Genomic DNA, 14,710 nt, shown 5'->3' on the forward strand with positions numbered 1-14,710 from the left:
TAAATTTAGGCTGGTTTCATTAAACAACTCTAACTTTTTTATTTATCAACATATTAATGTGATTTTTGGAAGATAAATTAACGAAAGGTTCTCAACCAATTCTATACCAAAATTTTTGTCACAAAGTGACTTTAATTACAGGTAAATACAGGTAAATTCAACAAAATATAAAATTATTTAAATTTTTGTTCAAACATCGCTATAGAAAATGGGTTATTAGCTAATATTCAATTGGGTATACAACAAAATATTATTATAGAAGAGTTGTGCACATTACTGGATTTATTACTGTCTCTTTTGCCAGTATAAAATTAAAATCCAGAGCAGTACCCAGTATTTGATTCACAAATCTTTTCCAAACTTTGATCCCCCATTTTGTGCGCTTTCCTGGCATATACTGTTGAAAACGCACTCGGCCTTTATAGCCCACCATATCCTTATCTATAAACTGTTTTATATGTGCTTTGAACACAGTCAATGAGGGGTCTTATTTTAAATAAGGGATCAAAGTCTGGTTTTCCACGTACTGGTGTACTGCTCGTGTCCCTTACATGTAGATATTGAGTCAATTTTAAAAACCGTACCCTCGTCATTATACTTGAGACATATTCGTCGCCAAAGGGTTCATCACTACTCCAGTAATTTGTTATTCTAGGTAACTTTCTAATGCCCATAATAATATTTATGGCAAAATATGCTTTAATTTCATTCAAGTTTATGGGAAACCACAAACTATCCTTTTTTACGCTTTGTTTCCGCCGTAATCAATTCAAATAGGCACATCGGAAAAAGCAAAAAGAAATAGTCTAAAGCTTTACTCTCCTGGGTAAGACTGTGACTTGGTCCAGTTTCTTCAGAAAAATCACTGAAAGGAGTTTTTAAATTTTCACTCCATTCAGGTACTAATTCATTCTCTTTATCGCTATCATCGGAGCTCTCGGATTCACTGCTTTCATTTTCGGAAAATGAAACCTCAGATTCATTATCAAATACCACGTGCTTTTTTTTTTTTTTTGCGGTTACAGAGTTAGATTTATCAAGGTCTTCAACGGAAAATCCTTCGAATTCTGACTCGCTGCTTGACAGAATAAAATTCGTATCCATTTTTTTGTCAGGATTACAAATTTTGAAAACACAACAGGAAATAATTTGGAAAAAAATCTCCCAAAATTCACAAAATTAAAAAAACATGTTGATCGTCGTACGAAACTATTGCTGAACTGTTTACACAAATAATCACGTGTTTTCACGAATGTACTAACGAGATTTGCTCAGATATTCTCATTTAAATATGAATAGGTGATTACGGGCGGTTTTGGGCGGCTTGGTCACATGAGCCAAAATTTTTTTCGGGCGGCTTTGGGCGGTTTGGTAACGAAAGGGTTAAATAGGTGTCATGGACTAAAAAAATCCTCCCAATACATTCTCATCTTTGTTGCTAGTACCCATATAAAATTTTCGGCCAAACAAGGGACAGCACTGTTCTAAGGTAATGGTACCTATTGTAAGTACTTATTTCATATAAAATGACACGAGGAAAATTAAATGCCATCACTTGTCCAGTCATGTAAACAAATTCTCGACTATATTGTTTCAGCTTCTGTCCTACTATGCAAGTTTTATGACACCCTCAAAATAAAACATCTTTTGAGTGAAATTCAGTAGGGAGAAACTGAGCAATGGTCCAGTGCCTTTACCAAATTGACTTTGTTGCAAACTTTCAAAATCAACAAAAAGGCAAGCAACTGCTTTGTAGCTTCCACATACAAGATCATGTTTAGTACATTCTGAAACTTTCTGGATATTTGAACAGGTTTTAAGATGTCACTTCTGTGAACATGATTCTATATAATGACTACCATCATTGGCATATTTAATAAAAATAACATGCCAAGCATTTAAGCCACAATTGAATTCACGATTAGTAATCTACTTAGAAGTAGCAGATTCCTACAAGCAGACTTGATGAAGTCTACAACTATAGCACATAAGTAGCTGGTCAAAACTATTTGGTGCAATACATCATCTCACCTTTGGAGGACTGGACTGTACAACATGCAGTTTAGTGTGGCTTGTCTTAATTGCTTGCTTTCATTGAATGTAACAAAAGGCATTCTTAGCTTTCTATATTACAATCTGTGATATTTTGGTACTTTGTGTGACAATGCAGATGCTTCTCTTGCTGCTAGATCTCTAATTGTTAATCAAAGACAAATGAAGTGGGGAACAGTCCAGATTGCTTAGCTTAAGGTGAACATTATCGCTCATTTTGGTCAAAAGTTAAAATAAGTCAAATTCAGGTAGGACTTGGTAATTTTAGAACAGACACATCAGTTTTAACTCAAAAATCAAGTTTATTTAAAGTAAATAAGCAATTATAAAAAACATAAAACTATTTAACAAGATCTTTGTTTTCTCCACAATTGAAAAAAAAAAAAAAAAAAAAAAAAAGATCAACACCCAACAGTATCAATTGAAAATAGTCTTTGAATGAAAAAATAGAAAACTTTTGGTATGGAATGACTTTATCACAGTTGGAAAGCAATTATTCCCACAGCTCTTCCTCTTCAATTGCTTGTCTTGGGGGTGCTCCACTGCTTATAGGTTGCCAACCACAACCATCATTAACCATTTCTGGTGCACAGCTCTGAAAATACACAATTATTCAGTTTCACCAGACTATACAATTAATTCACTCATTAAATTCTTTTATGTTACCAAATTAATGAGAACATCAATGCACACTCCTACAAGAAAACCAAGTAAAAGCAATTAGGTTTGGAATAGAGTTTATTATGTTGAAGCTCTTTCTTTAATTTCAAGATGTCAAGATATATTCTTACCCTAATTCTTCTTCGATCCCGGCCACCAAAGCGTCCACTACTGTATGTGCCATTTGAAAGGCCTACCATTTTTGCTTCTTCTTCTAACCAAACAGGGACATTTTGTTGAGCCTGCAGAATGTAAATAGGTATATACAATAGCTACTATGAGTGAAACACAGCTTAGACATTTGCCTACCACAAAAATAGATGGTAACATAAAAATGATCATAAATGTTGCCAGATAACTACCCACAAAAATCCAGTTAATTATAGCTACACAAATCAACCATTTTAGTAATATCCTTGAAACTTCTTGCAAATTGAATCCCAGTTTTGAATTATCATCATCATCATTGTTTAACGTCCGCTTTCCATGCTAGCATGGGTTGGACGATTTGACTGAGGACTGGTACAACCAGATGGCTACACCAGGCTCCAATCTAATTTGGCAGAGTTTCTACAGCTGGATGCCCTTCCTAACGCCAACCACTCAGAGAGTGTAGTGGGTGCTTTTACGTGTCACCCGCACGAAAACGGCCACGCTCGAAATGGTGTCTTATGTGCCACCCGCACAAGAGCCAGTCCAGGGGCACTGGCAACGATCTCGCTCGAAAACCCTACAAGGCCAGTCAGGCGGTACTGACAACGGTCACGCTCAGGATGGTACATCTTATGTGCCACCCGCACAAGAGCCAGTCCAGGGGTCCTGGCAACGATCTCACTTGGCTTGTCGGGTCTTCTCACGCACAACACATTTCCAAAGGTCTCGGTCAGTAGTCATCGCCTCGGTGAGGCCCAATGTTCGAAGGTCTTGCCTCACCACCTCAGCCCAGGTCTTCCTGGGCCTACCTCTTCCACGGGTTACCTCAACTGTTAGGGAGTGGCACTTTTTCACGCAGCTATCCTCATTCATTCTCACCACATGTCCAAACCAGCGCAATCGTCTCTCTTGCACACCACTACTGATGCTTCTTATGTTCAGCTTTTCTCTCAAGATACTTACACTCTGATGGGTATTCACATTTACATTACACATCCAGCGGAGCATACTGGCTTCATTCCTTGCGAGCTTACGCATGTCCTCAGCAGTCACAGCCCATGTTTCACTGCCATGTAGCATGGCTGTTCGTAGCATGGCTGTTCGTACACATGCGTCATACAGTCTGCCTTTTACTCTGAGTGAGAGTCCCTTTGTCGCCAGCAGAGGTAAGAGCTCTCTAAACTTGGCCCAGGCTATTCTTATTCTAGCAGTTACACTTTCAGCGCACCCACCCCCACTACTAACTTGGTCACTCAGATAGCGGAAGCTATCGACTACCTCTAGTTTTTCTCCCTGAACATCTGCCACATACAAAAACTAACTTTGTAGTTAGATATGAAAACTTTTTAATACAAAAACAAATTGATTGAACAAATTCAAATATCGCTGATGTTGCTCAAAACCATCACCAAAAGCCATTAACCTTTTTGATACCAACCCAGCTGAGACTTTCTCTAGTTCAAAATGTAAAGTTCATACCAGTCATAAGACGAGGACAAAGAGCATTCAATTAAAATAGTCAATATTATTATAATTTGTCACTGAATTGTATACCTTGCAAAAGTCATTATACCAATAATAAGAGACAAATCTGAAGGGAAAGAGCATGTCACTGAAGATATAGTGACAAAAAGACTGACAAACACAAATGATTGATTAACCATATGAATAAATTAATCACACAATCGATTAGTTGGTTGGTTAATTAGCTAACCAACTGACAAAGAAATGAAATTGAACCAGTGCATGTGTTTATTACTGGTATAACAACTCTTCCAAGATGACGAAATTTGTTGCATTCTATTTCACTAAAACAAAGAAGGTAGGCATAGCTTTATAAGTTCTTTAACAACATGGTCTTCAGTTCAATCCTACAGTATGAAAAAAACAATCACAAATATGTGTCTATGTTTTTCCTTATCTTGACATCATGATATAGTTATAAACAAGTATTATGATCAAGCAAGTACCTCTTTTTTGAGAAAACATGCAGAAATATTACCTTACTTGGAAACAGGAAAGGCATTCAGAGGGAGAAAATCTGCCTCGGCAAATTCCATTGGGCCCAAACAATTACAGAAAAAAATGGATGTTAAAAAATGAAAGACTAATCCTTTAGTATTCAGATTACTGTAAAATTTAGTGCTAATTTATTCACATCGTTTTGAATTAATCATGATGCATTATAATTTTGATGGTTTCAAAATTTTGATGTGATTATTTTTAAAATGACATCATAGAGTAAGTGTAACAGACAGGATCTAAAGAGTTTGAATGTAAGACAGGTAGAATATTTGGGCTGGATGTGGCCAGTTTAAATGCTGAAGAGTTAAACATTTATTTTGAAGCTGCAAATCAAATTTATTTAATTTCCTTAATGTGTAGCTGAACTGATATTTAATTCCTCTTGAAGATATGCACAGAAAGAAAAGATGAAAATTAGAACCAATTAAGGTGCAGAGAAAATGAAGTTTTATTACTACAATGATGAAAGATGCTTCTCTGCTTCAACATGTCAAGAATGATGTTACTGAAATTAAACCAGCTTCACAAAGAGATAAGTCAAGAGCTCTATTTGATGTGTTCGATAAAACTAACCTCAGGATATTGAATGCTACTGGCAAAGAACCAAGACAACTGGCAATTCAATGTACCTGAGGAAGACCTGCCTATTTTGACAACAATGTCCTCAGTAGATTTCATGTCCCTTCATCCAAGTTGTCCCCATAGTCCATTTCCCAATACCCATCCTTCCAGCACCCTGGTAACTGCAGCACTACCTTAGTTGCTTCCATTATTGTAATCATACAAGAGCAGAAATACATATATTTCACTCCCTGCATTTTTGTGCAATCAGTTTCCCATTCCCTGGAGCCCTCTCCCCATGTATACCACATAATTCATATCATCCCACTATTAAGACCATCTCATACTTACCATTGCCCCCACCCACTCCATCTTTTTCTATATTCACTCTTACATACCTTGGATCTCTATCCTTGTCACAAGTACCCCTCCTCTGTTCCACACTTCACTACACCCATTTTTTATACTGCCACTTATCACATCCGCTACCTTCCCCCCCAAACTGATATTCACCAGTGACCAGACCCCCTTCTGTTTGCCATTCATTGCAAGAGCAACAGATGGTTATAGAAAGGGAATATAGAGATGATGGCGATGCAAACTTAGAGCCTCTATCATTATACCCACTTTTAATTTGGGGGATGACACATCATCATTATCTCTCACTTTCCAACTGGGTAGACATGTATTCTGCCCTACAAGACTTGTTCCTATCCCTCTCTCATACTCTTGCCTCTCAACATCGAGCATATGCAACCTCTTAATACCTCTTGATCAAGAGATCTTGTCTTGCAAGTCACCTCGTAATCTCACTAGTGCCGTTGACACGAAAAAACTCTGAGTACATTCTGTAGAGTTGTTGGTGTTAGAAAGGGCATTCAGCCATAGAAACGATTCAAAGCAAAACACTGCAGCTTGATTAAGTCCTCTAACATGCTAGATCTTGTCAAGCCCATGCCAACATGGAATACAAATGCTAAATAATGAAGTGATGCACACCCAAAATTTCATCTGAGATTCTTGTAATTTCTGTTGAGGGGATAGTAATGAGACCTAGAAACCCTATGTTCTGTCAAAACAATTTTTAAATTATGAAATTTTATAGATATACAGGCAAAGATGGGTGACATTATCAAGGACCTAGCTTATCTGCTAATATAGACAAGCTAGATCTTATTGGACTGCTCTTATCTAACAGTAAAATGGAAGTAAAGCTAATTTTAATGAGTCTAAATGTCTTGTGTGACAGACATAAAAACATTTTAAGATCTTGTCACCATTAAAAAATACTCCCTGCAAGATATCAGAAATCAAGATTTCATCAATGCACTTAACACTCATAACTATTAAGTCTAATTAAAACACTGGATTTCAATTAAGTTCCAAAATAAAACCATGATTTTAAACAGCTTTCTCAAAACCATGCCAGGTCTTGAAACTAATTACAGATAAAAATCAATGACAGAGTTCCTAAATTTTGTTTCACACATTTCCATATAGAAGTTTGTCAATATTCAGTTGACTAATTTATGTTTGTGAATTATAAACGTGTTTGAAATTATTCCATTTTGTTGCAAAGATATGAATTTCATTTAGCAGTTTTCTTTAAAGATAAATTCCAGTGTTTCTGCTTTATCTTTATGGAACATCTGCTTTATATGCATTTAAGTTCAATTGAAAATTCAATAATGTACGCAATTCTTCTATATTAAAATTAGCTGATAACTCATTTTTTATGGTAACATTTAAGCAAAACTGAAATAACTTCACGTTTCACTGAATTTATTTTTGTTCTGAGACAAATATCTCAGTATTTACATTTAACTGATTCTGCTAATGCCCCTAACAAAAACGACCCAAACTACAATCCCGTGTACAAAGTATGTTCTGTAATCAATTTACTTGTAAATAATTATAAAACTGTTTATCAACCTGGGAAAAATCTCAGTGTAGATGAAGCCATGATAGGCTATAAGGGCAGAGTACATTTTCGGCAGTACATGCCTGCCAAACCAACTAAATAGGGGATCAAGGTATGGGAAGTTTGTGAATCGGAGACAGGATATTGTGTAAACTTCGATGTTTACACAGAGAAAAAATATAATGGATTGGGACATGATGTTGTATGGTCTCTTACACAACCATTTTACCATCAGCACCGACACCTCTATTTTTTTATTAGATGCATTCTGTTACGTAAATGAATTCGTTAAATTGTATAAGAGTGCATAGCCAATGGTATATTGACTAGTAAAAGAGTTTTGTACTTTATTTTCAATGATAACGTTTGAATGAAATATAGAAAAAGAGTAAAATCTTCTATCGATTACACCTGTATTTTAATTAATTCAAATTAATGTACCTCATCTTGAAAAATGTAAAATTGTTGGCGGTTGACATCTGGGATAATTTTAGCAGCAAATCAAACAGGTAAGATGTATTAAGAATATGAATTTTAGTGTTTATTCTTAATGTTATTGTTTTTACACCTGTTAATTAAATTTACCTGCCCATAAAAGTCAAATTTAGTCAGAAAGATCAGCTAAACTTATGTAATTATAAACCACTGGCATATAAGCACCCATTTACAAAATTTCAATTCTGTATGTAGAAAATTAACAAAGTTACAAGCAGATATTGTGGACATCCCACTTGAACCTGGATAAATCAAAATTAATGTGAACAGATAAGCATTACATTTGACAAATTAATCTGAACACTAAAGGGTTAAAGAACAATGGCCGGCTATGGCCAGGTTGGTCTTATAAACCAAGAAAATTTTTGGCCAGGTTAGTAACGAAACAGTAAGTAATTTTGTTTACCATAGTCACCAATTCACCACCATCCACTCCAATTTCTCTTGCCATTACTTGCTACAGTCCCCATCTCTAAACATATCTCCTCACACTTCAACCCTGTTAAGGGTTAGGGTTGGTAAGAGCGAAATTTAAATAACTTTTTTAAACACATCACAGAGTTAAACTGTTTATGAAACATCACTTCAATATAGCAAAAACAATAAAAGATGTTCAATATCAGTTTTAACTGTTTAGCACTTAAACCAGCCACATCCAACCAGACTATTCTACCTCGTCCATGTTCTAATTGACTAGATCCAGACTGTCCCCACTACTCCTTAATGCCATTCTAAGAATAAAACAATCACATCATTGGAATCTTCAAAAACAATGTGAACAAGTATTACATTTGACAGAGTAATCTGAATGCTAAAAGGTTAAAACATTAAAATAAAGTAGTTTGCAGATCAAAAATGAAAAGATTTCAGAATAGAAGTGAAAAGGTATACTCACATCACTCAATATCTTTGTCAATGCTTTTGCCAGACACGAGTCTGAATCAGAGGAATAAAAGCTGATGGCACGACCTGTATTACCACACCGACCAGTTCTGCCAATGCGGTGGACATATTCATCAACAGAGCTGGGAAGGTCATAGTTTACAACTTGGCTGACATTAGGAATATCAAGTCCTCGAGCTGCCACTGAAGTTGCAATTAACACTGGTATTCTACCTGTCTTGAAATCTTGTAAGGCTTCTTCTCTTTCTCGTTGAAGACGGTCTCTGAGTTAAGAACAGTAAATTCAGGTTTTAAATTTCCTTAAATATTTTTATAAATTTAGCTTTTAACAAGTTCCCTTTGGAATTTATGTAATGCAGTGCATTAAGTGCAAAGGTCCCTTAACTAGTCTACCAAACTGGCAATAAAATAGAAAATTCATGATAATCTTACATTTTCTACTTTCCTTGCTTTAAACCACACAAAAAAAAAGTCAGGGAATTCATTCTCAATTTAGATTTTCTGATATAACACTTCTCACATGTACTCTTCTTTTTATAAGGCAAACTAACAAGAATTATGACTATGTAGCTATTGTCATTCTGATATATAATTTATTGCTAAAAGTGCAGTATGCATGAATGACAGAGCACATGGAATGAGGGCAACCATATATAAGAGGAATGAGACGTAAACTTATACCAACATGCAATGTGTAAGTGCTGCAACAATTGGCAATGTATGATACTGGTCAAGACTGTCTAACCTACACAAGCATTGAAAAATTGATGTAAAATGAAGGTTATGACAATCACTTGATAATCACTGATAACAATTTTGACTTCCTCGCTACAGTTGAAGTTAAAACAGGGTGAAAAATGTTTTATGATTGGATAAGGTATATGGTATGATGAAATGATGAAATGATGAAAGGCATGATGGAATGATGAAAGGGCACAATAAAAAGGTAGATCAAATTCAGTGACAACATATGAATTCAAACTGGCCTCTAATTGAAAATATTAAGATCAACTAGCTTATAATTAAATTGGGGAAGCTTAAGAGCACTTCAGAATACATATCAATACTTACCCATGAATACTTGTTGTTTTGTAATCATTTTGTGAGAGGTAGGAAGCTAAAAAGTCTGCATTCCTCTTTTGTTCCACAAAGACTAGGGTTTTATCTGAACCTTGAAAAAAGAAAAATTTTAATCTTTCAATACCAGTTCTCACAAAACTATCCTATGGTTTCATGTTAACAACCCACTCATTAAAATGTTTGCAGCAGACAACTCCATTACTGGTATCTCAGTTATTAGTCAAGTAAACAGTTGCAACTTAGCACCTTGTTTTCACACCAAGTTCCCAGTACAGTAAAGTGGTTGGTGTTAGGAAAGGCATCCAGCCATAAGAAGATTGATGCAATCTTCTGACTTGCTACTTCCTGTTGAGCCATCCAACTCATACCAACATAAAAGACATGTTAAATGGCGATAACTTCATTGCATGGGGGTTTTAGATGTCATGTCCACGTTAACCTTGGCTGCACTTATGATCAAGTGATGACTGCTTTATATGCAGACCTTTTATTTTATTAGCTTGTCTCAAGAAAATTGCTGTAACTATTCCCATTAAAACATCAAACTGTCTTGCCATGCTTTTGTTTTACATCAACGCCAATTCATTTGTCTGTAATGGCAATATACCATTTGCTGCAAACCATGACAATTCAATCTGTCCTACTGAAGAAAATATTAAAGATTGCAAACTGGAAACTTATCAGACTGCCTTATGATGCTGATATTAATAGCATTTAACAAAATTTATTGAAGAGAGAAAGGGAGATGTTAAACAGACAATGCAAGTAGAACATTATTATTATTGTCCATAACTCACTAAACCAAAGGTTCGAAGATCAGGTCTTGCAAAACAAATACTTTACATGAAGAATTTCATAACAACCTGAAGGGTCATGAAACTAATGTAAACTCATTTCAGTGGTAATTCTTACACATCACACTCAATTTCTTCCAAACAATTGACAGTATGAGAATATTAACTACATTTTGCACTAACAAAACATGCTTATATGGTGTAATGAATAAATATAACATTAAGACAAGGTGAGGTACAGAACATCAAATGTAAAAAGATGGAAAACTGTTGTTTCAGTAACCATGAAAAAGTTAAAATTCTTACCAAATTCATCTAAAAAACTGCACAATTTCTCTCTTTTTTCCTGCCTTGATACTTTTAAGAGAATCTGTTCCACATCAGAACATGCACCACCCACCAAGCCAATAGTGAGAAACAAATAATCGTTAAGAAAATCAGCAGCTAATTCTTGAATTTTGTCTGGAAATGTAGCACTGAACATCAATGTCTGTCTTTGGGTTTTTGCTGGCATTCCATGATCATCCACTAACCTCCTTATATCTGGCTCAAATCCCATATCTAACATTCTATCTGCTTCATCCAGTATGAAATGTTTCACTTGAGATATATTCACCTAAATAACAAAGTTCAGATTTTAAAAACTGAATATATACAAAGAGCAGTACTTTTCATGGTCTCATACATGGAGACACACAAAGATTGAAAATGAACACATTTTTAAGACAAAGAAATCTACAGAAGTTCCTTTATGGAATACAATGAAACATCTTATATCAATTTTTCCATACAGGCATAGATTGGACAAGCACAGCATAAAAAAATAAAGTAAATGGGGAGGGGGTCTTTTTGTGTAGATCTTGCAGTGAGTGCACTTCATAATGCCACCAGCATCAGATTCCTTCTCACCAGTAAGTTCTTAATAATAATTACTGCCTTCCTAGACAGACAACCTGCAGTGCAAAGTACAAGTCTTGTGCAAATATCCAAGAAATCATTAAACAAAGCATTTCCTATCTTCAGTGCTCTCCCACTCCACCCACTTATTAGCAGTATTTCATTTTGAGCTTGCTAAAATTTTTCAAAGGTCTATTTGCAATTTAATTCACCAAGCATATGTGTATGTGCCTTCACAATGACACTGTAAGACATCTATATCTCCCATAAACAAAATATGTTGTAGCACCAGGTGATGTGGAATAAAGTACCTTTTCTATAAAACAAGGAAGGGCATCCAGGCATGAAAAACTGCCTTGAGAAATCTTCAATGCTAAATGGGCGATGGCAACAAGTATAGCAATGAATCAGTTCTGAGCCCCCTCTTGTTCATCATAGTCCTCCAGGACACAACAGTGGAATCAAAGTTCTACTAAGTAGGAAGACAAATCACTGATTTCTTCAGGGAGATTTCTCTGCTTGACATGTAAAAAAGGTGCAGGTAGAAACCCCATAAGGTGTACTGAGTGCAAACTATGGACACATGAAATGCAGCAGTATCAGAGGAAGGTTAATAAAGAAAGTAGTCTGTGTGTGTGGTAGATAAGCATATACAATAAACACTAGGAAATGCAGAAAATAAACATCGTCAAATGCCTGTCCTGGAGGAGGGGTTACTTAGTGACCAAGACTTCTGGCAATTTGCTGTGCTTAAGAAGACATCAAGCAAAGTGAAATTGTATTCAGTGCTAGTGACACCTAAAGGGAAACCATGCCAGTGATGTGTAAAATGCACCCAGTATACTGTGTAAAGTAGCTGGTGTTAGGAAGGGCATCCACTTAGAGAAACCAAGCCAAAACACATGCTTGGTGCAGCTCTCAGGCTCCAAGCTCAGGTCAAACCATCTAACCCATGCCAGTATAGGAAATAGACATATAATGATGATATATGTACATATGAAAGATTAACAGCTTCACAAGCACATTTTCAAAATCGTTAGCAGAAGTGGCCTTACATTCATCATCATCATGAGTGTCAAGTTTAAAGACAACAAATTACATTTCTCATAAAGGATTCTTAAATGGCTTAGAGCCTCAGGATACAAACAATAATGGCTGCTTAAGATATTCATTAAGTTTTCAACTGAATGGTGTAATGTAGGAGTACATATTAAATTTAACCTTTTCAATACCAACCCACTCGAGAATTAAAATGGCAAATGATACCAAGCCACCCAAATTAAACCATAATGATCTATTCATATTTAAATGAGAATTTCAGTGCAAATTCCCTTAGTTCATTCACGCAAACCTGATTTCACTACATACACAATTGAGTTACAGTATCCAACATTATTTTGTGTGATATCTGACCTCTGTGAATTTTTGGAGATCTTTTACCACATTTTTTTCGTCGTTGCTTTGAAAATATTTAATACTGACAAAGGATAACAGATTTTATGTTGTCAAGAAGTGAACCGGAATTTGAAAGTTATCAACCAAAGATATGGAAGAGTCAAACAAAATATTCAGCAAACACAAAACCATGTTTGTGAAAAGGAATAGAGATTTCCATTTCTGAAAGTAAAAGCAATTCAGACAAAAAACTCACACAGCAACAAAGCAAATGAATTTGTAAGCAAGTGCAACAAATGTCTAAAAAATTTCTCTTACAAATTTTTTCTGAAGAAACTGGACCTTGTCACAGTCTCTCCCAAGAGGCAAAACCAATAGACTATTTAAAAAAATTTTTCCTCCTAGTTGGCTTAGAAGCTGTGGCAACACATACATGTGCTATAGTTGTAACAAGTAGGAAAGGGATGTCATCAGATATTAAAAAAAAAAAAAATTAATCCAACAGCATAAAAGAAATTTGCTCGTGACTGCATACAGAGACAAGAGACAAATCAATTTTCTATCTACCTGTGCACAACCACATGGATGAAAATGGCACCCCATTTGTGAACCTCGATTATAAAAAGTACATCAATTGAACTTGATCAGCTACTACCTAGTCGTTAGACCAGGTACTAAGTAGTGGTGATACAAGGTGTGGTATATAGTGAACCTGATAATAGTTAATGCATTTATACTATATTAACAAATCAGGGAGGGGCTAGAAGGTGATGTAACCGTCTGCAGTTCCAATCAGATATAGCCACGCAGTTGAGAGCTGGTTTTTCTTTAAAAAAAAATAATAAATAATAACTGTTAGGAGAAACCAAACCCTGCTAGGAGGATATCCCAATGATTTCAGCTTATCTCCATAAATTAGAGAAAATTGAAGGTCACAAAAGGTAGTGCCATGAATACCATCATCAAAAAAGAACAGCTCTCAGTAGACAGGTCATTAAAACAAGTTTCCAATGTATACTCTGCAAAATTGCATTATGTAAAGTGGAGTGATTTACAAGATGCCATGATGTTTGTTTATACAGGATTTTTTTTTTTTTTTTTTTTTCAAGTTTACCTCTTTATTTTTCATTTACCTGTAATTTTAACTTGCCTATAAAGTAAAAGACAACTTTTGATCAATTTGCACAGTGAATAATTATGTATATGTATGAATGTATTTCATTTAGTTACTTGTATGTGTATTTCATTTTCTAGTTTTCTTCAAAGATAAATTCCAGTATTCTTTTATATTTATTGCTACATATCTAATATGCATTTAATTTCAACTGATAATCTAGTAATGTGCACAATTCTGATTTTAAAATTTTGTTGTATACCCAATTAACTCATTTTCTTTGATGTTAAAACAAAATTGAAATAATTTTATATTTACTTGTTTTTACCTCTAGAGATACTTTGAGAGAAAAATTATGCAACAAACTTATGAAACCAGTCTAGATTCATGCTTATATTTAAATTTAATTGAAACACAAGGGTTTTATTTGGTTAAATGCTGCTGCTTTAAAATAACAGCATGCTTTCACTTTTCTAGGAAGTAATCCAAGTAACACATCTTTACAATATGGAGTTTTTTTTGAGAGATTTCAGATTTAGGGAGTCATAAAATAATTGGTTTTAAAACAGTGATCCCACTGAATTACTATTAACTCATGCATTCACAGAGGGAACCATAAATTCAATGTCATCACCATACAAGAATTAAGCTTCGTTCCCT

General features: G+C 35.1%; 1 protein-coding gene across 1 annotated transcript in view; it reads right to left on the reverse strand.

Annotated features, from left to right (window-relative positions):
- Positions 1–2,334: 2,334 nt before the first annotated feature.
- LOC106880074 (putative ATP-dependent RNA helicase DDX4) overlaps positions 2,335–14,710 on the reverse strand; it is a 33,909-nt gene continuing 21,533 nt past the window's right edge. Inside the window, 5 exon segments of the mRNA XM_052966296.2 lie at positions 2,335–2,647; positions 2,844–2,954; positions 8,763–9,033; positions 9,842–9,941; positions 10,951–11,260. Of these exon segments, the coding sequence (XP_052822256.2) occupies positions 2,546–2,647; positions 2,844–2,954; positions 8,763–9,033; positions 9,842–9,941; positions 10,951–11,260 (894 nt within the window). The 3' untranslated portion in view covers positions 2,335–2,545.

The sequence above is a fragment of the Octopus bimaculoides genome, chromosome 3 (assembly GCF_046866305.1).
Source record: "Octopus bimaculoides isolate indiv1 chromosome 3, ASM4686630v1, whole genome shotgun sequence".
In the NCBI taxonomy this organism is placed as follows: Eukaryota; Metazoa; Mollusca; class Cephalopoda; order Octopoda; family Octopodidae; genus Octopus; species Octopus bimaculoides.